This window comes from Cornus florida, unplaced genomic scaffold, assembly GCF_030987335.1.
Source record: "Cornus florida cultivar Cherokee Brave unplaced genomic scaffold, ASM3098733v1 CherokeeBrave_3.0.0_Hap2_Chr03, whole genome shotgun sequence".
NCBI classification, from domain to species: Eukaryota; Viridiplantae; Streptophyta; class Magnoliopsida; order Cornales; family Cornaceae; genus Cornus; species Cornus florida.
In genome coordinates, this window is record NW_026775573.1 from 14,654,282 (window position 1) to 14,680,532 (window position 26,251).

Genomic DNA, 26,251 nt, shown 5'->3' on the forward strand with positions numbered 1-26,251 from the left:
TAAAGAATCCCAACCACTCTCTCTTATCATTTGAAGTTCTTTCTTGCATACTTTAATTAAGGACATAACATTTACAATGTCTTGATTTTTCTTTTGCAGTGCCTTTGACAATTCATTTGTAACTCCCAAAATAGCCCTCATTAAATGGAGAGTAAAGACAAAACTAAATGACTGCATGAGTGTCAATAAAATTTTTGCTTTAGATCTCTATTCAACATATGATCCATCATCTATAATTATCTCAAGCACATCAATAACAGATGAGAACATGGAAATCAAGCTGATTAAAGTATCATAGTGAGAGCCCCAACGTGTATCACTAGCACGCTTCAAAGTAGTATTTTGATTAAGACCCCATCCACTTTCAATTTCACCATTATTGAGTGCTTCAATAACCATGGTAGCTTGTTTTTCATGAAGAATTTTTACGACGTTTACATGAAGGCCCAATAACATTGACCACATTAGCAACATAGCTAAAAAAAGTAGTGATATCAACATGACTTTTTGCAACTTTCACAAGAGCCAACTGTAGTTGATGAGCAAAACAATGGACATAAAAAGCACATTCATTTTCCTTTAAAATTAGTGTTTTAAGACCATTAAATTTGCCTTGCATATTACTAGCTCCATCATATCCTTGCCCGCACAATCTAGTTATACTCAGTCCATGCCTACAAAATAGTTCATCAATTGCCATCTTAAGTGAAAGAGCAGTGGTACTTGTAACATGTCCAACATCTATAAAACGTTCAATTACATCAGCATCCATATCCACATAACGAAATACAATAGCCATTTGTTCCTTTGTTGATATGTCACGAGATTCATCAATCATGATAGAAAATATTTCATCTCCAATATCACTAATAATAACACTAATAGTTTCAATGGCAGCAACATTCACAATATCCTTTTGAATATCAGGTGAGGTTAATTTAAGATTTTCAGAAGCATTCTTTAATGCTACTGATTTAACATCCTCATTATGATTAGCAAGAAACTTTAAAAGCTGGAGGAAATTTCCTTGATTACTTGAATGCTCAGATTCATCATGACCACGAAATGCAAGCCCTTGCTCTAACAAATACCGAATACAAATCAATTGATGCAGTCAAACGCTTTCGATAATCAATTCGAGTCTGGTTTGATTGCTTGAAAAGTATTGTTTGAATGTGTTGATTTTTGATTCTTTAAAGCTTCATATTAATTCCAAGCTTGGTTGTGGGCACTATTTGGCCCTCCAACATGAATTTGAAGTCTGTTTTTCTTCTTCCAATTTGAAAATCTTTCACTAACAAAAGAGTCACCACCTGATTGTTCTCCTATATTATGCTTAAAAAGATAGCAATATAAACAAAATAATGCATATTTTGAAATACTGTATTCTAACCAATTAGAATAATCATTAAACCAATCAGGATTAAATCGTCTTAACACTGATGCTTGTCCAAATTTCTTTTGTGAAAATTTATGTTTCCGAGGTTGACAAGGACCATTTAGTATATATGCTCTGCGAATTTGGTCTTGAATATTGGGATTGTAATCTGTAATCCTAATTCGTAACCCGATCTGAAGGAAGATTTGGTAAAGTTAATTTCCATACGACTTTTTTTTTGGGTTGTCATCATTTATTTCTTGAGGTTGATCTGAAGGAAGATTTGGTAAGTCAATTTCCATATGACTTTTTTTTTGGGTTGTCATCATTTCTTTCTTGAGGTTGAGGGGATGATAAGTCTTGTATTCTTTTGTAATATCTTTTCAAATTATTCATTGCTGTTTCAAAAATAAGTTCATTCAAATAATGAAATAAATATACTAAAAAAACAATCATATTCAATGAATGAAGAATAAGATATGAAAAAAAAAAAAAAAAACATAGTTACTTAAATATAACTATTCTAATATATTATATATCACATATGTAAAAATAAATAAAATTAAATTACATGATAATTGATAACCAATTTCATTCCAAAAAATTTCATGATAAGAATTAAGAAACATTCTTAATAACTACCATGTCTGTCAATCGACTCATAATAAAAATTCATTCATATTAAAAATAAAATAAAAAGCAAAGATATGAAGATAACTAATCTTATAAGTTAAAACCATTTAAGCCAATCAATCACAAAATTTGATAGAGTAAGTGAATATGTGATTTCATTGATTTGGGCTGCAAGCCTGCAAATAAAAAAAAAATTCTTAAGTCATATATATAGAATAATAATTAGTAACACAATTATACAAATTAAATTTTGAAAGAATAAGCCCTAAAATAATTTTGATAGAAATAACTAATAATTTTTCTAATTAAAGTTATAATATCAAATAATAATTGTAAATTTAGATGATAAAAAAAAAATAGTATGACTTACTGAGATTCTGTTTACTAGTAAAGTGGTATGGTTACTCCGCTTGCTTTTTTTGGATTGTGCATTTGTGAAATGTTGAAGACTCGCAGAAAGAAAAATATTGAAGACTGAAAAATTGAAAATGCGATGGAAACAACGCATTTGCTTGTGGTAAAGTCAAAAAAAATATCTTTATTTTTTTGGAAAAAGTAGGAAATAATATAATATTTTGAGAAAGTCAAAAAAAAATATCATATTGTTTGGGAAAGTAGAATATAATATTTTGGGAAAATGAAAAAAAAATTATATTTTGTGGGAAAGTGTAAAACCGTGAACGAGTTTTGATTATATATATATATGTGTGCACTGTTAAATTTTAGTATACATATATAAAAATCTTCCTATAAAAAAAATAATAATAATAATAAAAAAAATTAAAAGTTCAGTGGGGGCAGTTGCCCCCACTTGTCCCTCTGTGGCCACGCCACTGAGTAGAAGGTGGGAGTACCATGTATCTTGGCAAGGTAAAAATAAAAATGTTCAATTTTATTATTATTATTATTATTATTTATTATTATTTATTATTTATTTTTTTCTAGTTGGTACTCACACGCACATGACTCCATCGAGGTTTGAACCCCTTACATTCTTTTGAGAAGCAGGGGTATAGTACCGGGGAACGGATCTTCTCCAAGAAAAGTTCTCTCCAAGTATCTACATGTATTAATCTTACGACTATTAATGCGCCACATCAATAACTTATTTGACTCAATACATTAAAAGTTACTGCACTTTCTTAAAATATCTAAGTAGATTAAATTACAAGTTTACCCACATTAAAAAAAAAAAAATTATCTTTCTCCTATCTTCCTTCCCTCTCCTATATATATATATATATATATATATATATATATATATATATATATATATATATATATATCTACAGATTATATATTTAAGAGTTTGAACAGTTTTGTTGATTGCCATCACCAAGCATTAGAATTATTAATTGATTCTGTTGGGGTTGAAATTCGCCCCGGCTTGGTATGACACCGTTTCCTGCAAAACAAAGATGGCTAAGTCAAACACCGGTGTGGTGTCGGCCATTGACCCTCCTACGATCAAGTTAGTGGGGGTTTCTAGAGAAAGAATTTCTATCGTAATCGTTCTAATAGGAGTTTTTTTTTTTTTTTTTTTTTTTTTTTTTTTTTTTTTGTACTTTATTCCAGAGTCGTCTTCATATTTATGGTCACTTCCTTATCCTTGATAAGGGAATATCATCATTCTTATCCAATAAAAATCTTATCCTTGATAACGAAATGTCATCATTTTTATCCAATGGAAATCTTATCATTGATAACGAAATATCATCATTCGAAAGTCGAAGAGGTCTGGCGGCTGGTGAACACTTAGTTGCCACTATCGTTACGTCAATGTATATTAGGTTTATTTTTCCTTATCAGTTGCCCCCTATTTCCGGGTATGTTTCGGACCAAGGAAATAGTGACTAATATGTATATATACTTTCTTATATTTTATTTATTTCCTTTTTATTACAAGCCCCCTTCCAAATTTTAGTAGGACTTTTTCACTAGAATTTCATTGTTACTCAAAAAGGATTTTCCTATAAATAAATAAATATTTATTTACCTCCCTTCTTTTTTTCTTTTGTTGTTGTCTAAAATCCTTTAAGCTGGATCATGACTCTGAGTTTCTTGTGGATCGTTGTAGTTATTATTGTTTTTACTTGGATTTTTCCAAACCTCAATTTACGAGATACGTAGTTGGGTCCAGTCGTCTATGTCGGGTTGTTGGTGTAATTCCAAAATGGTACTGTTTTCACGATATCCACAATCACATCATGTCTGTGCATGAAGATAACTTGAATGTTGAATCCCAATCTCAAGATTCAAATTCTGAAAGTGTTGAAGAACTTGATCCTGGTTATGCTGGCGAATCTGGTGTTGATTACCCCTCAAAACCAAGGACTGCTTTTTCCAAGCAACTCCCACGTGAAAGAAAATCCTTAATTAAGGATGAGAATTTACATAATTTTAGACTGAAATATTTCATTCCTTCATCTATTCACCTTCACAGCCCCAAACCAGAGGATAGATGTTCTTCTGTTCGTTTCGGTGAGGTATGCTTTTTCGAGTCGACTTTTACTGCTGGTTTGCGTTTTCCGATTCATCCATTTGTAGAAGATTTATTTTCCCATCTAAAGATAGCTCATTCTCAAATTGCCACACCTTTCCCAAACAATTCTCCATGAATTAGGGGCAATTTGAGAATGAGCTATTTTTAGATGGGAAAGTAAATCTTCTCCAAATGGATGAATCGGAAAACGCAAACCAGCAGTAAAAGTCGACTCGAAAAAGTATGCCTCACCCAAACGAACAAAAGAACATCTATCCTTTGGTTTGGGTTTGTGAAGGTGAATAGATGAAGAATGGAATATTTCAATCTCCAATTATGTAAATTCTCATCCTTAATTAAGGATTCTCCTTCACGTGGGGGTTGCTTGGAAAAAGCAGTCCTTGGTTTTGAGGGGTAATCAACACCAGATTTGCCAGCATAATCAAGATCAAGTTCTCAACACTTTCAGAATTTGAATTTTGAGATTGGGAATCAACATTCAAGTTAGACATGATAAGATTGTGGATATCGTGAAAATAATGAAACCACTTTGGAATTACACCAACAACCCGACAGAGACGACTGGACCCAACTACGTATCTCGTAAATTAAGGTTTGGAAGAATCCAAGTAAAAACAATAATAACTACAACGATTCATAAGAAACTCAGAGTCATGATCCAGCTTAAAGGATTTTAGATAACAAGAAAAGAAAAAAAAGGGAGGTATATATATATATATATATAGGAAAATCCTTTTTAAGTAACAATGAAATTCTCGTGAAAGAGTCTTACTAAAATTTGGAAGGGGGCTTGTAATAAAAAGGAAATAAATAAAATATAAGAAAGTATATATACATATTAGTCACTATCTCCTTCGTTCAAAACATACTCGAAAATAGGGGACAACTGATAGGGAAAAATAAACGTAACCTACCTTGACCTAACGATAGAGGCAACTAAGTGTTGACCAGCCACCAGACCTCTGCGACTTTCGAACGATGATATTTCATTATCAAGGATAAGATTTCCATTGGATAAGAATGATGATATTCCTTTATCAAAGATAAGGGAAGTGACGATAAATATGAAGACGACAAGGTACCCAAAAAAAAAACTCCTATTAGAACGATTACGATAGAAATTCTTTCTCTAAAAACCCCCACTAACTTAATCGTCGGAGAGTCAACGGCCGGCACCACACCGGTGTTTGACTTAGCCATCTTTGTTTTGCAGGAAACGGTGTCGTACCAGACTGCGGTGAATTTCAACCCCAACAGATTCGAAGGCTTCAAGTTTGAACAGTTTTGTTGATTGGAGGTTTAAAGCATTTGTTCACCACTTTTCAACGGGTTCTTGTGAACCTAATTTGATGCGACACACAACTCTCTGGAACGACATAGAAAGAAAGAAAGAAAGAAAGAAAGAGGAGGTTTGAGAGAGAGAGTTTTCAATGGTGGATCAAGAAAAGGAGCAAATTGGGTTTGTTGTTCAAGCCGTGATTGCGAGCTGCGTGCAATATCATCAGCGAAACTAACTGATCCGGGTTTTGGGGTTGTTGAAGGGAATGAGGAGAAGAGAGAAAAAAAAAATAAATAAAAATAAAAAATAAAAAATTGTGTGGGTAAACTTGTAATTTAACATAGTTAGATATTTTAAGAAAGTGCCGTAACTTTTAGTGTATTCAGTGAGTCAAATAATTTATTAATGTGACACCCTAGTAGTTATGGGATTAATACTTGTAGATGCTTAGAGAGAATTTTTCTTAGAGAGGATATGTTCCCCTAGTACCGTTAAGCCACTTGCATGTTAATTATAAAAATGATCAATCAAATTACAATAATGCCATAAGACTACAACGGGATTGAAGTGATATGAAAGTTAAAATATTATTTAATAATTGAATAAGAGTGATATGAAAGTTAAAATATTATTTAATAATTGAATAAGGCGGTGTTTGCACCCTTAGGGTTCGTTTGGTTAGCATGAAGTAAAAAGAATATTTCTTGCAAAAAACACAGGGAAATTTTACTTTCCCGTAAAAGTGATGTCTTATTATGCCCATGCCACTTTCTCCACAAACTTCATTAATAAGTCAGTTTCCTTCTATTGTAAATTACTTATATGTTAATATAATATTAATTTAATTATATGTGTGCATAAAATTAAAATGTTATTATATTTTTTTCCAATCATAATTAATAATGATTTAGAGTGATATATATATATATATATATATATATATATATATATATATATATATATATTTATGAGCCGAGTGTAGGGTGAAAAACTAAGATTAGTGTCTCTACGTATATAATTTACAATTTAATTCATACATGGACTTCTCTCAACTTTAGGACTCTAAGAAAATTAGATGTAGCAAACTAATTTAGTTTTAATTCTACATATACTAGATACATCATCAAACTCATTTAGTTGAAACACTATATTTCGTTTAGATTCAAATTTTTTAACTAAAAGGATAGATTTGATAATTACAATCACTTTTTTTTCACTTTCATGTTTTCCAAACTCACAAAATAATATTTTCTTACAACTTTTTTGAAAAAATTTCTTGCTAACCAAATGCGCGATAGAAACTTAATTTCCTTTTCCTTTCTTTCACTTTCACTTTCCATTATAATTTCCGTCTAACCAAACGAACTCCTAGGGAAAAGTTCTTGGATAGAAGCGAAGCCCACCCAAAAAGAAAAATAATAAAATAAAATTTTACTATATCTAATTATAGCCAAATTAAAAATATATATATTATTATTATTAATTCATCCAAAAAAAAATATTAACTCACCGTTGACAATTCCACAATTTACTTTTGATAGAAGGTATGTATGTACTTTCTTATAGACGATAAAAATCTTATACTAGGATGCAGAACCGTCGTCAGCGGCGGCGATCTTCCACTGTAAAAAAAAAAAAAAAAGAAAAAAAAGAAAAGGTAATCAACAATAAAATAAAACAAGACGGAAAAACAAAATTGCATAACCTCGATCTGTCCTAGAAACATACCTTTCAAAGTAGTAGGCACCCCACAAACATCACACCTAAAAACAAACAACTCATTCGGCATCTTGACTTTAATCAAATTCCCGCATTCACAGTCGAAACTCCAAATCTAAAATAAATTGATTCTATGTATTCATAAATAAAAAATAAATAAATAAATAAAATTGGATTAGGGTTGTGTGTACCGTAAAGGGCACGGTCGGCCGCCGCTGGGGCGGCAGTTAGTGCCGGATTCAGATTCTCCATTATTGGAGTTCAATTAACTATGCAATGGCTTTTGCCTTTTGCCTTTTGCATTATATATGTGTATATGAGGATTCTTACAGCAACCTGATTGGATTGGATGAACAACTTGGGCCCACCACACATACAAAATACTCCTTCTGTGTATCTTTTGGAAACTGTTCCTTCACTCGGTTTTGTTCTATTTAATACGGGTGTTGTACATTCTTATATACGGTAGACTTGGTCAGTGTTCCATTTAATACGGGTGCTACACATTCTATTGTATTTCGTTTTTTTGTTTTTTGTCGCCCCATGTGATGGATTTTTAATCATCAACCTCAATCTAGGTTTTTTGTAAATAATAAAAAATTAAAATTAAAAATAAAAATAAAAATTTTACATAATAAAAAAATATATTTTTTAAAAAAATATTTTGCATCTAGACAAACAGAGCTTAAATTTAACTCCTTCTTTCCTTTTTTTCCTTCTAATTCTATTATATTTCTAACTCTTCCTCCAATTTATCATTAAAAAATACATTATTTATATTTTTAATAATAAATTTACATTTTTCCTAATTCTATAATTTTCTAACTCTATCAAAAAAAATTTCTTATAATTCTAATATCTTTCCAACCGCAAATATATATATATATATATATATATATATATATATAATTTTTATTTTTATAATGCATAACACAGGCTCTTCCTAAGTAATAAAATATATATATATATATATATATATTTACCTTTTTTTCTTCTAATTCAGTTCCTGTGAACAACGATTGATTATTTTCCAAAAATCTGACTTTATTGTATCTAAACAGTTCTCTTTTTTTCTGCATGATTGTTATTCCGGTAATCATAGATGGGAGCCAAACAAAATCAACGACAAAGGTGCAAACTAACTAATTACTGTATAATCTATGGGATGGGAAAAGCAAAAACTCATGTCGCGTTAAAAAGATTATGTGACTTAAATTTTACCTTGGCGCAACTTTTCTCATTTTACACTTGTGACTTCTAAAGTCACAATAGAACCACCTCATTATTAGCTCCAAAGCCTGTTCTCAAGTGACTCATTAAAAACCAGACCAAAATTCAAGGACATTCCCAATTTTCCCGCGCGCAAATATTTTTCCTATTACAAAGTCCAAAAGTTTCAAAGCAGCAAGTTTTAGAATCAGTTTATATTTCTCATCTAAACTGAAATATTTACAAACAAGGAACAAGGCAAATGCAAAGAAGAAAATTTTAACCTAGCACTGAGGGAAAATACAAGTTGGTCCTTACATAGAGTTGATAATAAATGATAATTTCTCTATCAGATCAAAAATATAATACAGGTAAACTATTGTTACTGTCAACGCAATTTCACGGCTTTACTAGGCTTCCCCTTCCGTCCTGTTCTTGGAACGTTTTCACAGTCACCGAGTACCAATGAGATGGGTTTGGATTCTGTGAAAGGAGAGAGAGTCCCGAGTCCAAGGTAGTGGTCGAATTAGGGAGTCTGAGTGGTCCACCGCCCCTGCCGCCGCCACTTTCTTTTCTGCAGTGTGTGGGACGTGAATAAAAGAAAGGTTAGGTTGGGGGTTTGGTTATATTGAGATTATAACAAACTTGGAAGGGCAGCTTCGTCTTTTTACATTTTCAAATTACAACATAATTCAGAGGAGTTTCTTGTAATTTAAGAGGATTAGTTGTAAAACCCCTATAGTTCAGGGTTTTTTTTTTTTTTTTTTTTTTTTTTTTTTTTTTTTTTGCATTTAACCCTTTATTAAATGAATTAATCAACTAATCAATGTAGAAGAACGAGAATGAGGCACTTACCAAAAAATTAAAAAAAAAAAATTTGAGGCATTAAGTTTTGTTAACTGAAAATGAATTCATTGGAATTGAATCCCTTACCAGTAAATTTTAAAATAAACTTTTATGTATTATTTGAAATTTAGTTTTGATTCACACAAACAAATTTGAAAAACTAATAAAACCAATATTCAAGGTGCTTTTTAAATTAAAAAAAAAAATCCTGAAATGTTCAAGTTGCTTTGAATTGTTTAAAAATACGCAAATTTGATAACTTCGGATTGGCTTTCAATTGTTGAAGAACATACAATTGAATATTTTACAAATTTTCAATTATTAACTTTGGATTTATTAGTTAACTACACTTTAAAATGCATAAGACCTTTTATTTATCAACTTAAAATAGGAAATTTATGTCAAATTGTTTTATTAGACTTTTAAGTGCTAAAATTGCTTTTTGTTGACTGAGGGACATTGCTAAACGGCCACAATTTTTAACATGATTAAATTATGCACGGGCAAAATAAGAAAAATTTGTGATCTGATCCGATTCAATGATTCCATAGATTATTTATAAATTAAAACACATTCATTTGGAGTCTATCAAATATCCAACTCGACAACTTTATTTGTTAAGAGGTATAATTTTCATTGAGAATTTTAATATAAAAAATAGATAAGCAAAATAAGTTATAACGGAGAGGAAAATTAAAAAGACAGACCAATAAAAATGAAAAAATATATATATATATAGTTTTTGACTATTTGTAAAAAAATAATAATATTTTTGAGGACTTTAATATTTCGACTTAAAACCGACATAGGTAAAAAAATAATATATTATATATTATAGTAGATCCTACAGGATAATTATTGGGTCAAATTGACCGCATTTCATATCTAATTTGTTAATTTAATGAGTTATCATATTAATATATTTATTTTATATCCAACTTTGTTGAATCAGTTACGGAGAAAAAGTGATCCATTAACAAGTTTAATTATGAGTTTTTAATATCATGTGTTTGTGGTACTTTTCAAAATTTCTAAATCATTCACAATTTTTTTCCCGAGGCGAAGGGTTCTATATATATATATATATTTAGCTCTATTTAGGATATTTTTTAAAAAATAATAATTTAACGAGTTAATCATTGAGTAGGTGATCAATCATTATTATTTAGTGCAAACTTGGATTATTGTAGAATTTTTCCATGAAAACCCTGACATTGTCGTATTTTATTTCAATTAATAATATATAATTGTATGATAACATTAAAAATTAGAGGATTTAATTGTAATTATGAATAGTTGAGAAGCGTATTTGCAACAAATCAAACAGGGGTGTTTAGCGCACTTTCTGCATATTGACAAGTTACATTTAAAATCTATTTACTGCTTGTATTAAACTACATTAATTAATTTAAATAAAGTTCGAAAATTATACCCTTTTGAGATAACAAAAATTTACCAAAGTTAAAAAATTGCACTTTTTTGAAATAAGGAAAATTCACTACTTTAATAACGTTAAGTCATTCTCTCTCCCTAATCTTTTTCTGAAAAAGATTGCTCCCTCTCTCTCTCTCCTCTCTCTCATTTTCACGACTGGGAAAATATTTCACTGAAGGTTCTTTCCCACGATTTTTGGTGCCTAGAAGCTTTGGTTCACTCTCTTCTTCTGAAATCTAAATTGCAAAATTTCTCTCTTTTTTCACTCTCTCTTCCTTTTCATTCTTTTTTTTTGAAATCTAAATTGCAAAATTCCTCTCTTTTTAAAAAAAAAAAAAAAAAAAAAATTTAAACTGCAAAATCGCTCTGGTTCACTCTCTTTTTCTAAAATCTAAATTGCAAAATTCTTCTCTTTTTCTGAAATTTAAATTACAAAATTCTACTCTTTTTTGAAATTTAAAATGCAAAATTCATTATAGAGGTTTTTAAGCAAGAGGAGAGAGAGGGAGGTTCTTTTCCAAAAAAGATGAGGGAGAGAGAACAACTTTAAAGTTGTTAAAGTATGAATTTTCCTTATTTGAAAGTGGTGCACTTTTCAAACTTTGGTAAATTTTCCTTATGTCAAAATAGTGCAGTTTTCAAACATTCCTAAATTTTCCTTATGTGCAGTTTTCAAACTTTCTTTAAATTTATTGACATGGTTTAATATAAGTACTAAATAGATTTTAAACGTAACGTGTGTAGAGAAGATTTAACTTAGAGGATCAAGTCCCTTGGAGAAGAAGCCAATCAATACCGTTAATTCAATTCCGAAGTTCAAAATGGCTCTGCGAAACGAGGAGATGGTACGTAACAATATGATTAGGATTTAAGAGGCTTTGCTTTTGATAATGAATTAGGTTAATTTAGAGTCTATGCTGTTGGATCAATTATTCTGGTTTATATTTTGTCAAATTTAGGGTTTGTTGGGTTGTTACTTAGCCTGTTTGGAAAACATGGACGAATGTTCTTCAATTTGTGATTTCTCTGTGATTGTGAATGGTAATTTTTCTTGCAGTTGGAACAGGAACTGAAAATTCAGAAAATTGTATAAAAATGATTTCAGTTACAAATTAAAAAGCCCTTTTCGGAGAAATGAAAATCAGAAAATTGTGCAAAAATCAGTTTGTTTAGAGTATGTGCTGTTGAATCAGTTTTACCTACTGATGTTTGTGATCCCGAGGTTCAGTATGCACGTTATTACTGTTATTCAGTTAATTATGAATCCTTAGGGCCATTGATATATGATAATACTATGTATATCATTTTAAGAATATGTTAAGTAACTTCATATAAGCAATTGCACCAATTTTTGTTTTTTTTGCTAACTCTTGGTTATTGTGGTTGATATTTTGTCATATTGAGGGTTTGTTGAGTTAATTGTTGCTGGGCCTGTTTGGGAAAATTGGGTGTTCTTTTTTCTTTTCAATTTGTGATTTTCCTGTCACCGTGAATGGTAATTTTTGTTGCAGTTGGAACAGCTACCTGCAATGGTTGAGGGTGTTTGGTCCAATGAGGTCCACCTGCAGCTCGAGATGACTACCCAATTCCGGAATTTGCTATCAACAGGTGACAAGTGGTCCTTATTATTATTTTTTTTTATAAGTAATAATGAATTAAAAAAGGCTTTCCTTTTGAACGTGTCCCTTAAACATTAGTGAAACCGGAAGCTAAGACTCCAAAAAATCCAAAAAATTAATTAAATCATCAGAAGAGGAGCAAGAACTCCTCTTCACATAACTAAAGAGAGAATCAATAATAAAAAGTTTTAGCGTCGTCATAAACGACTCATTCCCTTCGAATATTCTACTATTTCTCTCCTTCCGGATACACCACCAGACGCAATGTAGGACAATTGGTCCTTATTATATGTTCATTCACATATTTTATGGTTAGGAGATGCATGAATTTTAACGTTAGTTTTTTTATCAGGTGTTTGTCCTCCGATTGAAGACGTAGTGAAATGTGGTGTTGTTCCACGTTTTGTTGAGTTTCTTGCAAGGGAGGACTCCCCACAACTTCAGGTCTGGCATGTTTTTTTCCGTTATCTAACCTTTCTTTTTAAGTCTCTGTATTGATGCAATATTATGTTTTCAATCTTCACTGTTTTCTATAGTTTGTTGCGGCTTGGTGCCTCACAAACATTGCTGCTTGGACATCTGAGAATATCAAGGTAGTAATATTTCATGGGGCCATCCCAATTTTTGTAAAACTTCTTGGCTCTTCTGACCATGATGTTCGCGAGAAGGTACATAATTGTTAGAAATCATAGACTATTGCTCATCTAATCATCTAATATTTTTGTAATTATTATAATTGATATACTTTTAGTTAATGCAGCAAGATAGTTTTACATTTGCAAAACATATAAATAATGGGTGTGTGGTTCCTCCTCCATTTTGGACGTGTAGGCTGTATGTTTCTTGGGAAATGTTGCAGATAATTCCCCAAAATGTCGCGACTTTGTATTTCACCATGATGGATTGCTTCCTTTGCTGGCACAAACACAATTAACTGAGCATGGCAATCTTTCTATAATGAGAAGTGCTACCTGGGCACTTTCGAATCTATGTGGAGGCAAGCCGCAACCGCCTCTTGATCAGGTTGGTCTTTCTGACCTGCTGTTTCCGCTTCTATCTCAAGTTTTATAGATAGAAAACAATTTAGCTTTGTTGAATCGTGTTTAGATGTCTGCTTCTGCTTTTATGGCTGTGTTTCTTTTATTTTGGCACAATCAATTGAATATAAGTATTATTTTCAGAAGATAAGACCGAATCTAAGTTTTTTGAATCATGCTTAGAGAACATCCTGTTAATTTCACCAACTATGATTTACTGAGTATTTCAAAAATCAAAATCAGTCTCTGCCTTAATGGTTGTTTTTACTACAAATGTATCATTCATAGACTTCTTGTTTTCATCTTTAAATTTTATTGAACAGACAAAACTAGCCCTTTCAGCTCTTCTGCGTCTTCTTCACTCGAATGATGATGAAGTGTTGATTGATGCATGTTGGGCTCTCTCACATCTTTCGGATGGCACAAATGATGAAATTCAAGCTGTTATTGAAGCGGGAGTGTGCCCCCGGCTTGTTGCGCTTTTAATGTGAGAATTTTATTTAGTTTTATATGGTTTTTGGGTACTTCTTGTTGGTGCGTTTTATGTCTTTCCTATTATATTTTTGTGCATCCTAAGATTGATATTTTCTTTATTTTGGAATTCTCAGTCACCCATCTCCTTTAGTGGTCTCTCCTGCTCTTCGTACAGTTGGAAACATTGTCACTGGAGATGATACGCAAACAGAGGTGCAGGATTTTTAATCATACATGTATCAATCTATTGGAATTTTGTTTTGTTTTTTTTCATAAAAAATCATGTGATGTTATGTTTTCATGCTTTATATGTCATGATTTATGAGAATAACATATTTCTCAAACACGAACAAGCCAGTTGCTCTAATTCTAGTTTTTCTTAATTTTATTTGATTTTTTTTATAAAAAAAATATATTTCATTTTCATGGTATGTGGAGTTTCTATCCAATCTAATTGAGTATCCTTGCAATGGCCTCTAGTGTATCATCAACCATCAAGTACTACCCCGTCTTCTAATTCTGTTGACAAGTAATTACAAGAAGAGCATTAAGAAGAAAGCTTGTTTAGCCATCTCAAACATCACAGCCGGCAACAAGGAGCAGATTCAGGTATGCAACAGATGTATGAATCTCTTTTTTACGTGTCATCTTGTTGGCTGTGGCATTGGTCGGCTTATGTAATCGAAACTGGTTGTCCATGAGAAAGTGATTATTTCATGCACTGCAGGCTGTGATTGAGGCTAATATTATTGGTCCTCTGGTCCGTCTGCTTCAATATGCGGAGTTCGATCTCAAATTGGAGGCTGCACGGGCAATCTTGAATGCTAGCTTCGGTTGCACTCACCAACAAATAAAGTATGATATTCATATAAAGATTTGTTCACTGTTCTTAATGGTATTATTGCATATTTCAATACGAAGGTTTAATTTTACTTGTTGGTGACAGGTACCTAGCGAGTCAAGGGTGTATCAAGCAATTGTGTGGTCTCCTTGCTTGTCCAGACCCGAGGATTGGGACTGTCTTGAAGGCTGGAGAAGATGAGAAGAATTTGGATCGTACCGGAGGTGTTAATCTCTCTGTTCAAATGATCAATGATGTTGCTGAGGTGGTGGAAAACATTAAGAACCTTCGAATTCGTGATGAATGGGTGATTTATGAGAAGGCATCAAAGATTCTTGAAACATATCGGTTGAAGAAAGACTTAATGCCGCCAGGTGATGCTTCTCAACCATGTTTTGGTTCTGAGTGTGTAGATCATAAATCTGCAACAGTTCTGAGAAGCCATTTGCATTGACGTCCCGTTACATATGGCGGGATAATAGTTGGGTTTATGTCTGGTGTCATAAGGGCGAGCCTTGGTGACCGGAGGTCACCGGTTTGAAACAAGGAAACAACATCTCCTTTATACTCTCTTATTGGAATTATGATTTGTATTTTGTAGGGTTCCACAGAACGGATGTTGCGAAAATCTCTATCCTGCCCACATTTTAGTTACAAGGAGCTTTAGAATTTCCTTTTTGTAAGCATTTGCTATGAGAGTTTACGAGGATCTTGAAAATGTCTCTTTAGGCTCGCGTTTTGTTTTTTTTTTTTCCGGTTACTAGAATATTTTCTATAACTATAAACAACGGAGGATCATCATCATCTATTCCAGTAACCATTTGCTTTGGTTACTGGAATTTATGTATGTGTGTGTGTGTGTGTTTTTTAGCCTCTACTGTTATAAATCTCCCTAAAGTGAGGTGGCTTTAATCCCACTGCCAGTCTCCTTTTATTTTGCTGCCCTCGGGAACTTTCTTAGCTTTGGCTTTCTGCTTTCCCTTTCCTACCTAGTTTTTCTTTTCTTTTATATCTTCACTGTAAATATTAAAATTAATTGTAAAAAGTATGTGTAGATTACAATTTCAAATATATTTCAGGGCTATATTTGTTTATTATTCCTATTGTTGTGAAATTTTAGTTTAAAATTTATGGCACTTTTGTGATTTATGAAATTGGTTCAAGTTTTATTTATTAATTTTGCTTAGGTAAGTAGTCTTCACGCATATGTTTCACAAATAGTTCATTAGGGTTTGAATTCTCACCTCACACCGACCTTTGAAGGAAGAGAGGTTATACTAATAGGTCATTGGTAATTGGTTCTTTTTATACCGGGATAGGGAAAAAAAAAATATTATCATTGTCGTCATCATTCTTGCCTTTATTCAATATAAAGGATGTGGCGGCTAAAATGTCACAGCCGAGACTGGCTCCTTGAGGCAGGATGGCCAGGAATTTGCCAGGAGTGGGTTCGGTGGGAACGATAAGGAGATGGTTCATAGGTCCACAGCCGCGAATAGATGGATCATGGTAGGATTGAAGGTGGTTGTAAGATTGGTCGCCATTGTTTTGCTGCAAAGGTTCTCAACAATACAAGTAATTTGCACGGTGAAAGTCTTTTTTTTTTTCCTTTTTTTTTTTTTTATAACAAAAAAAAAATTCTTTTACAAGTAGAAACTATTATTGGTTACTTTTTCAGTTTTTTGTAATTCCTTTTTAATAGAGTTATTTTCATTAAATAGATAACATTTTGCATGAAGGGTGAATTCTTTTTTATTTTTACCTATAATAAATTTAAACGACTATTCAATATACGATGACAAATGGATGGTCTATATAAAGCATTATGTGATTCCCACATAAATATATCAATTCGTGCCCTTTTAATTATTATTTAGCTGCAAAATATATATATATATATATATATATATATATATATATATATATATATATATATTCACTATTTAGCCCGTCTAAGTTTTAAAAATGTTTAATAATGTTAATGAATCGTAATACTTGTTAAAAAAAAAAAAGAAAAAAAGAAAAAAAGAAAAAAAGTAAGGATAAACTTTGTAACACCCAATTACTCCAGTGTCTAAAATTCAAGTTGCTTTGAATTGTTGAAAAATAAACTATTGAGAATTTGACAAATTTTCATTTGTTAACTTGGACTGTGCTTTCAATTGTTGAAGAATATGTAATTGAAAATTTTTTTTAAAAAAATTCAATTTACTAGTATATACACTTACAAAATGCATAAAACAATTTATTTTTTAACTCAAAATAGGAAATTTATGTAAAATTATTTTATTAGACTTTTAAGTGCTAATATTGATTTTTATTTAGTTCTCCATTTGAGTTTTGCATAGTTATGATTTCTTTGAATAATTTTCGAATCCTTGTCCATAAATATAGATTCACAGTGTAAAAAAAAAAAAAAATCAATAATCACGAGAATAAATATAGATTCTATAACTCAAGAGAAAGGAAGAAAAATTACTCAAAATAATAGTTAACAAAAAAATTAAAAAGGAAAGAAAAATGAAGGGAAAAAAATTGAAGTTTGATTAAAAAAAAAGGAAATTTTGACTTTTTTTGAAGGAAATTAAATGAATTTAAAAGTAAAAAAAAAAAAAAAATACAAAATACAAAATTTAAGAGATAATTTTAGAAAATAAAAATTTTAGGGGAGGCATGATTTTTTTTTTTTTTTTTTTTGCATATATACATGTAAAAATATATAAATTTAGTATATATATTAGTAAGCCGAAAAAAAAAAAAAAACAAACCGTGGTCGACACAAACTAATCTACTAGGGTCAATTTTTATCTACAATTGAATGTTTATCATTATATATATGGTGAAAAATGGTATTTAGTTTATTATTGAAATTGTGAAGTTGGCCCAAAAAGGAGCGATGGAGGGTTTAAGGAGGGTGATTGATTTTTTGAAGACGTTTGGCCAAGAGGATGATGATTCAAAGGTGTTCGACACACAAAAAAGACTCAAGCATGAAGAGTCATACGAAATCCAGGTATGAGAATACTTAAAATTATTAGTTTGCAATTCTTAAAAAGTCCGGAATTTATGTTCTCCTAGAGACACATATGTAGCATGACTTTTAAAGTGAAAGGTTGAGAATTTAAGGAGTATGTGAGTTGGGATCATATTTTTTTGATTTATTTAAAAAAAAAAAAAATTATGTTAAGTTTGATAGCATTTAATTAGTTTATGTTTCAACTACTCATTTATGGATGATTAATTGTGATCTTTCAATTGTTTTTGTGCTACTATTAAATCGAAGAACATGGAGTCTCTAAGAAATTTTTATATTAAATAACTATTTTAATATTATTTTATAACTAATATATTATATATTAAGATATTAATTTTATAATTAATATGCTCCTTACAATAGTATCCATCTCAAACGCATTTATCTTAAACTTGTTCTCAATTTGCTATGAATGAATTTATTTTTGGTTGATTATTAATAACCCACAAATTGCCAATTGAATTGCTCTCTAACATAACTTTTGAATACTATTGGATTCCTTTGTGGTTGGTATAATTTCTCCTCTCAAGGAAAGGTTTTGAATTCCGTTTGATGTTGTTTTAATTTTTAAAGGAAAAAAAAAAGAAATCAAAAAAGAAAAAATATCTCAAATGAGATGCTTTGAAAAAGTTGTCGAAATTAAGGAATGTTGGATTAGAAGTTACGTGAGTGTGATTGGATTTGCAAAATTTGTATAATTAACTTTTCTTTGTAGTTTCGTGCAAATAAAATAAAAAATAAAAATAAAAAAACTTTTCTTTAGTGTCAACGAGTTTAAATTGTGATTTTTGAGCCACGGTAATTCAATATTTTTGTTACCATATGCTTTGTGGTTTTTCACAACTTGGACATGCTTTTTGTTACTTGCAGCAAGCCGAGGAAGACAGTCTGGAAGATGAGGAGTATGTCGTTGTTGAAATAGAAGAAATTCTGGTACCTTAATATGTTAAATGACAATTATATCTATTATATTTTTTATATTTATCATTATGAACAAAAATATTTTTTTCAAATATATATATATTTTTTTAAGGACATGACACCATCTCAGTACGGAAGAGTCGTAACTAGAACCACATGAGATATCAATATTATTTTTAAAATTAAAAGAGAAATCTCTATTATTTAGACACTCGTCAGAGAAGATGGGTCTAATTTATTAGATTAGTGAATGTTGGTTTAATGATGTGTTGTTTCTCATAATTTGTTGGTTAATTGATGTGTTAGTTTCTTATGATATGTTAATTTTCTTGCATTCAATTTTTTTTATTGTTATTGCTATTGTTGTAAAATTTTAGCTTAAAATTTATTGGATCGAATTGTTGGATTAATTTTTTTATTATTATTGTCCATCTTAAATCGAAATCATAAGCTTGGAAGCCAAGTGTTATTATTCTTTAGAAAATTAGAGATATAAAAGCTGTGATTTATTTATTAAGTTGAGAAAGACACACTTATAATTTAATATGGTTTTTAAGGTTGCAGATTGATTAAAAAAATAATTCGTGTTCCATTTCTCAGAAAAAAAAAATTTCATTCATTTATTAATATGTAAAATTATACAAATATTATTGTAAATAACATTTATTAAGATAAATGAAATTTTTGACAACTTGAGATGATCATACTAAATTCAAAACCAGTGTCATAAATCGTAAACAACTCCTGATTGTTGTCTATATTTATACTCATGTCAGTTTTTGTTTGAGTCGTTTCAAATCAAAACCCCAAAACCCTTCGTTGCAAGTTCGCTCGCTCTCTCTCTTCTCTTTCTCTCTCTAGAATCTGGACTCTGGTTACAGTTCAACAATGTCGCTGAGACTGGAAAAGAAAACCGAGGATCGGCGCAACAAGTACAAGGTCGCCGTCGACGCCGAGGAAGGTCGTCGTCGGAGAGAAGACGACATGGTGGAGATTCGAAAGAACCGAAGAGAAGAGAGATTGCAGAAGAAGCGACGGGAGGGGCTTCAAGCCAATTCACAGCCGTTCATTGCCGCAGTGGAAACTGTCTCCGCCATGTAGAAGATGGTAACAGTATTGAATTCATCTTTTTAGCCTTCAAAAACCGAATTCTGTGGGACTAGTTAAATTTTTTCTTACATATCTATATATATACAAGTTCTGGTTAGAATTTGAGAGATTTAGAGTCTACACTGTTGAATCAGTTGTACTAATTGGCATTTGTGGTCAAAAGGTTCAGCATTCACGCTGATTAGAATTTGATCAGTTGTCCTGATTGGTAATTGTGATCACGAGGTTCAGTATACACTCTATATATATATATATAAAATTCAACAGCATATACTCTAAGCCTCTCAAATTCTGATCAGAATATATATATATATATATATATATATATATATATATATATATATATATTCTGATCAGAATAGAATTTGAGAGGCTTAGAGTATATGCTGTTGAATCAGTTGTTCTGATTGGTATTTGTGATCACGAGGTTCAGTATTCACACAATATATATATTTGTGTGTGTGTATATGTATATATTCTGATTAGAATTTGAGAGATTTAGAGTCTATGCTGTTTAATCAGTTGTAATGATTGGTATTTATATAAGATCACGAGGTTCGGTATTCACGATATTACTATTGCTCAGCTAATTTTGAATCATTAGTTACTTGTTATATGCGACTACTAAGTATATTAATTAAAGAAAATGTTAAACAACTTAATATAAGCAATTGCGTCAAATTTTGATGCTCTCTCTGTGTGATTGCTTTGGTTGATATAAATATATAAATGTATATATATAGGTATAGGTTTTACTTTTGATAATGAATTAGGTTTTGAGTCTATGCTGTTGAATCAATTGTACTGATTGATATTTGTGAATTGGGATCTGGAGGTTCATTATGCACGCTATTACTGTTATTCGTCTAATTTTGAATCTTTACTGTCAGTGTTATATGTGACTACTAAGTATATCACTTAAATAGTTTGTCAAATAACTTAATATAAGCAATTGCGACAAATTTTAATCCTCTCTCTCTCTCTCTCTCTCTCTCTCCCTCTACCTCTTTCAATTAATTATTGTGTCATATTGAGGGTTTGTTGAGTTAATTGTTGCTGTAACTTAGCCTGTTTGGAAATATTCGGTGTTTCTCTTCAACTTGTGAATTACCTGTCATTGTAAATGGTTATTTTTGTTGCAGTTGGAACAACTACCTGCAATGGTTTCAGGTGTTTTTTCCAATGATTTCGATCTGCAGCTCCAGATGACTACTCAATTCAGGAAATTGTTATCAATAGGTGATAAATGGTCCTTATAAAGTGCATTACGTTCTTTTGCGTGTTTTATGGTTAGGAGATGAATCTTAACAGTAGTGTTTTATCAGAATGCTGTTCCCTAATTGAAGAAGTTATTAAATCTGGTGTTGTGCCACGTTTTGTTAAGTTTCTTATGAGGAATGACTTCCCTCAGCTTCAGGTCTGGCATCATATAATCCGTTATCCTACCTTTCTTTTTATGTTTGTATAGATGTGATTGTATGTTTACAATCTATACTGTTTTCTATAGTTTGAGGCAGCTTGTTCCCTTGCAAACATTGCTTCTGGCACATCCGAGAATACGAAGGTGGTAATTGATCACGGGGCCATCCCACTATTTGTAAAACTTCTAGGCTCTCCTAGGGATGAAATTCGTGAGCAGGTACGTAATTGTGAGAGAAGATAGCCTCTTGCTTATCTAATCATCTAATATAGTGTGTGTGTGTGTATATATATATATATAAATATTATAATTGCTACTATCTTCTTCTCTCATCACCGTTGGTTTATTTTCTTGCTTTTTGGTAATGCATCGAATTATAATCAAATTTAACTGTAAGATAGTTTTCCTTTTGCAATATAAATAATGTATGTGGTTCCTTCTCCATGTGGACATGTAGGTTGTATGGGCCTTGGGAAATGTTGCTGGTGATTCCCCAATGTGTCGTGACCTTGTCCTTGGCCATGGTGCATTGCTTCCATTGCTGGCACAAATTAATGAGCATGCCGAGCTTTCTATGCTGAGAAATGCTACCTGTACGCTTTCAAATCTTTGTAGGGGCAAACCACAGCCTGCCTTTTATCAGGTTGTTCTCGCTGACCTGCTGTTTCCACTTCTATCTTGTGTTTTTGGTACTTACATGTCAGATCATGATAGACAGTGGCTTGCTCTGTGGTTCATCCAATTAAGCAACTTTTATAGTTTACAGAATAAATTTTGTATGGGAGTAGTTTTTGGAAAACTTATAATTTGATGTAACTACATTACTCTGCTTAATTAATAAAGCCTTTTCTCAATTATTTGGTTGGCTGCATTAATCTTGTTTTGCCACTCTGCTGTGACGCCTTAATCTTAATTAAACCACATGCTATTATATATTTTCTAACTATTTTTACTTCACATGTATCATTCATAGACAGCTTTCTGACATTATGATTTTAAATATGAAATTTCTTGCTTCTGTCTTTAAAAATATTGCACAGACAAAACCTGCACTTCTAGCTCTTCAGCGTCTTATTCACTCAGATGATGAACAAGTGTTGAGTGAAGCATGCTGGGCTCTCTCATATCTTTTGGATGGTACAAATGATATAATTCAAGCTGTTATTGATGCGGGGATGTGCCCCCGGCTAGTTGAGCTTTTGCAGTAAGAATTTTATTTAGTTTTATATTGTTTTTGGGTACTTTTGTTTGTGGATTTTCCTGTCTCTCCTGCTAGTTGTTATGCATCCTAAGACTGATATTTTCTTTATTTGGGAATTTTCAGTCATCCTTCTCCCTCGGTGATCGTTCCTGCTCTTCATGCAGTTGGAAACATTGTCACTGGAAATGATATGCAAACTCAGGTGCATGACATCTGGAACATGTTATCTTTTTATCATATATTTATCAATTTCTTTTTCATTTTAAGTTTATATTTTGGGGTTAATTTAAAGAATGGGGTTTTGTTTGTTTTTGTCATTAAAAATCATGTGCTTATCTTTTCATGCTTAAGGTTATATCTCATGATTTATGAGAATAACATATAGTCAAACATGATTTTATGGAACATAACCAGGGCATTCTTGTGGTAGCATGTACTTTTGAGTCATAATTCTTTTATTGGCTCCTTTTAATTGCATCCTCCAATACTGCTTCTGCATCTGACAACTGAAGCGCAGACAAAACTAAAGCTTGACGGATACTTTAATTTTGTCAAGTTATTGCTTCATGGCTAAACTAATTAGCTTTAACTATTGCTTCAGTGGCTCTAATTTACATTTGGGTGATTGGTTGATACTGATTGAGGTGTTGAATAGCACCATTTATTATAGCTCAATCAACAGTTTGGTGTTGTTGAGTCATTGCTTTTATATTGGATAGTTAGGCCTACTGTAAGAAGAAAATATATATCACGCGCTGAAAAAATCCCCATTGAGGATGGGTTGGGTGTGTGAGAAGGATTCTAATTCATATCTCTTGTAAGGATCTTTAATATTTTTACTTTATGTGATCCTTTTATGATTACTTTTGGTGGTTTTTTTTTTTTTTTGGCACTCTCATTCCATTATAAATTTTGAAATTCACTTGAATTTTCTGTTATCGTGATTCATTGCTATGTTGTAACATTTTTGGACCAAATGATGTGCACGATTATTGCTTGATGTTTAAAGCACAAAAATACATGTTTAAACTACTTCATTATTTTGAGGGAATTTGATAAAGGGTATCATTGTGAATTGATATGTTACATAGACCCTTCAATAGTAGGTGAACTACCCGTGGTCGGACATGGGTATGGGTGTGTGTTCGACACTTTTCGTTGGACATGTACCTAAAAACGATGTCTAGTAATTAAATTTTATTAGATTATTGCTTCAAAATGAGTGAAATGCCAATATTGCACAACCATGCATGTTACATAAAGACCTTATTTTACCTCAAAAAAATAAAATAAGATTATTAAAAATATAAATATTTAGCAGTTTCCATGTGCCTTTTTGTTTGGGTATTTGACACATCCAATGCGGATATATATCTGCACCCGACACAGTACCCGAGTTCATGTAACATTGGTAGATTGTTGAAATGGTTGAATTGTAGGCTTAGTATATAAAGTGGTAGGCTTCAGAGATGGGAAATTGCTGAAGTTTTTATTGAAAGGTGCTAAGATGCTGAAGTTTCATAAATTACGTGCATTGGGGGAAAGAGGTTTGTGAGGTTGTGGAACTTAAAAGTTCTTGAGGTTGGTTTCCGTGTTGAAAATTTTGAAATAGTGATGGTTTGTGAGACCTTTACTCGAGGCTTTGATATGCCAGTAGAAAAGGTGCTTTAGGGGGGTTGCTTAGGTCTTAGTCTTACAGGGTATTGTTTTTGCACTTAACTAACTTTTTGAATTTCCCTTGATCCTTATTTGAAATTCTGTTAGTTAGTTGTGAGAATTGATATTTGAATTCTCTTTTAGACCCTTTTATTGTCAATTTCCTTTACTCACGGATTTTTACGTGAAGAACCCAAACTGTAAAAAATCACGGGACCTAGTTTAGACTTGCACAAACCAACATTTGGTGATTTGCTAGGCTGGTTTTTTATTTTTTATTTTTGAATTCTGATAGTTATTTTTATATTTGTAATATTGCCTTATTAAAATCCTATTAATTATAAGTTGCTAGGCTGTAATTTTTTTATTTTTATAATTGTTTATAATTGTTTATTTTTACCCAACTGTAAAAAATCTCAATCAGGATTTGCAAAATTGTACAATCTAAAATTATTAAATGACTCTGATCATATTAAAAGAGCAAAGGGATATGATCATATACTGTAGAATCTCCATGTGATCAGAGTTCATATAATTAGCATTTCATAATTAAGTGTTGGTTGTTATGTCATATTGAATTAGTATTTGGTTGATTGTGTAAAAACTTGAAAGATTATCTTGATTTCTTTTTGTTGAAAAGCAACTTTGGTATCTGGATTTTCGTAAGAGAAAGAAATGAGAACATAAAGTTTTGAACTTGAATTCCTATGCACAACCTTACAGCTTTTATGTTGCAATGTCGGGATATATGCCTTTTGAGCTACATTCTCATTTTATTTGAGTCACATTCCATATGTTTGGAATAAAAATTCTATATATTTTATGTCTTAGGCTTGTTCTGGGTCTATTTTAAGATTTCTTTGTCTATACATATAGTTGCCCTTTTTCCTATTTATTTTATAAGATTTACAATCTTCAATCCAATTCTACAATTTCATCCCATGTTTCCTTCCATTGATCTAACATAGGATGCTAATCTAAGAACCTTAGTTGATTCTATGATTCTACTTTTTTCGTTGATCAATTCCAGTGAATTATTCATTTTTATGATTGGTGAAGTTTCCATCCAAGCTAATTGATTTTTCTTGTAATTCCTCCAGCTTATCATCAACCATCAAGCACTACCCTGTCTTCTGAATCTGTTGACAAGTAATTACATGACCATTAAGAAGGAAGCTTGTTGGACCATCTCAAACATCACTGCTGGCAACATGAAGCAGATTCAGGTAAGCAACAGATTTATGAATCTCTTTTAAGCGTCATCTCTTTGGCCAAATTTTTGGCATTGATTTGTTTATATAATTGAAACTGGTTGTTTATAAGAAACTGTTTTATTTTGTTATTCATGTTATGTACGGTTTATGCATGATTTTTTAAATTCTGCAGGCTGTGATTGAGGCTAATATTATTGGTCCTCTGATCCATCTCCTTCAAAATGAGGAGTTTGATATCAAGAAGGAAGCTGCATGGGCAATCTCGAATGCTACCACTGGTTCCACTCACGAACAAAGAAAGTATGATATTCACGTCCAGATTTTGTTTACTGTTATTAATGGTATTATTGCATATTTCAATACAAAGGTTTAATTCTATTTGTTGGTGACAGGTACCTAGCGAGTCAAGGGTGTATCAAGCCATTGTGCGATCTTCTTGCTTGTTCTGACCCGAGGATTGTGTCTGTCTGTTTGGATGCGCTTGAAAACATCTTGAAGGTTGGAGAAGATGAGAAGAATCAGGATCGTACTAGAGGTGTTAATCTCTATGTTGAAATGATTGAACACAACGAGGGGTTGGAAAAAATTGAGTATCTTCAAAGTCATGACAACAGTGAGATTTATAAGAAGGCAGTAATGATTCTTGAAACATATTGGGAGGACGAAGAAGATGAGTTTGAGACAATGCTGCCATTTCCTTCCAGCCGCTTCAAGTTCAACTGA

The 26,251-nt window shown here is 31.6% G+C and overlaps 3 protein-coding genes across 3 annotated transcripts; 2 read left to right on the plus strand and 1 right to left on the minus strand.

Moving 5' to 3' along the window:
* Window positions 1-207: 207 nt before the first annotated feature.
* LOC132301136 (uncharacterized) lies at window positions 208-7,764 on the minus strand. Its single transcript, XM_059798415.1, has 4 exons — window positions 7,704-7,764; window positions 7,522-7,587; window positions 613-1,080; window positions 208-476 (listed from the first exon to the last, which is right to left on the minus strand). Exons 1-4 carry the CDS (start codon window positions 7,762-7,764, stop codon window positions 208-210), a joined length of 864 nt encoding a protein of 287 aa, XP_059654398.1.
* A 4,753-nt stretch (window positions 7,765-12,517) lies between these two features.
* LOC132301137 (importin subunit alpha-1a-like) lies at window positions 12,518-15,426 on the plus strand. Its single transcript, XM_059798416.1, has 9 exons — window positions 12,518-12,609; window positions 12,973-13,064; window positions 13,157-13,288; window positions 13,452-13,643; window positions 13,981-14,144; window positions 14,266-14,344; window positions 14,612-14,740; window positions 14,859-14,986; window positions 15,078-15,426. Exons 1-9 carry the CDS (start codon window positions 12,531-12,533, stop codon window positions 15,424-15,426), a joined length of 1,344 nt encoding a protein of 447 aa, XP_059654399.1. The 5' UTR covers window positions 12,518-12,530.
* Window positions 15,427-19,815: 4,389 nt separating this feature from the next.
* Window positions 19,816-26,251, plus strand: LOC132301139 (importin subunit alpha-1a-like). Its single transcript, XM_059798417.1, has 10 exons — window positions 19,816-20,013; window positions 21,180-21,276; window positions 21,363-21,454; window positions 21,545-21,676; window positions 21,915-22,100; window positions 22,498-22,661; window positions 22,782-22,860; window positions 25,415-25,540; window positions 25,701-25,828; window positions 25,921-26,251. The coding sequence occupies exons 1-10, from the start codon at window positions 19,816-19,818 to the stop codon at window positions 26,249-26,251; spliced, it is 1,533 nt and encodes a 510-aa protein (XP_059654400.1).

Coding starts and splice junctions, on each gene's coding strand:
- LOC132301136 (XM_059798415.1), bottom strand. CDS start 7,764: ATGGAGAATCTGAATCCGGCACTAACTGCCGCCCCAGCGGCGGCCGAC. Junction 7,588..7,703: donor GGCCGACCGTGCCCTTTACG/GTACACACAACC, acceptor ATTTGATTAAAG/TCAAGATGCCGAATGAGTTG. Junction 477..612: donor TGGAGCTAGTAATATGCAAG/GCAAATTTAATG, acceptor TACTTTTTTTAG/CTATGTTGCTAATGTGGTCA.
- LOC132301137 (XM_059798416.1), top strand. CDS start 12,531: ATGGTTGAGGGTGTTTGGTCCAATGAGGTCCACCTGCAGCTCGAGATG. Junction 13,065..13,156: donor AGGACTCCCCACAACTTCAG/GTCTGGCATGTT, acceptor TGTTTTCTATAG/TTTGTTGCGGCTTGGTGCCT. Junction 13,289..13,451: donor ACCATGATGTTCGCGAGAAG/GTACATAATTGT, acceptor TTGGACGTGTAG/GCTGTATGTTTCTTGGGAAA.
- LOC132301139 (XM_059798417.1), top strand. CDS start 19,816: ATGTCGCTGAGACTGGAAAAGAAAACCGAGGATCGGCGCAACAAGTAC. Junction 22,662..22,781: donor CGGCTAGTTGAGCTTTTGCA/GTAAGAATTTTA, acceptor GGGAATTTTCAG/TCATCCTTCTCCCTCGGTGA. Junction 22,861..25,414: donor GAAATGATATGCAAACTCAG/GTGCATGACATC, acceptor TAATTCCTCCAG/CTTATCATCAACCATCAAGC.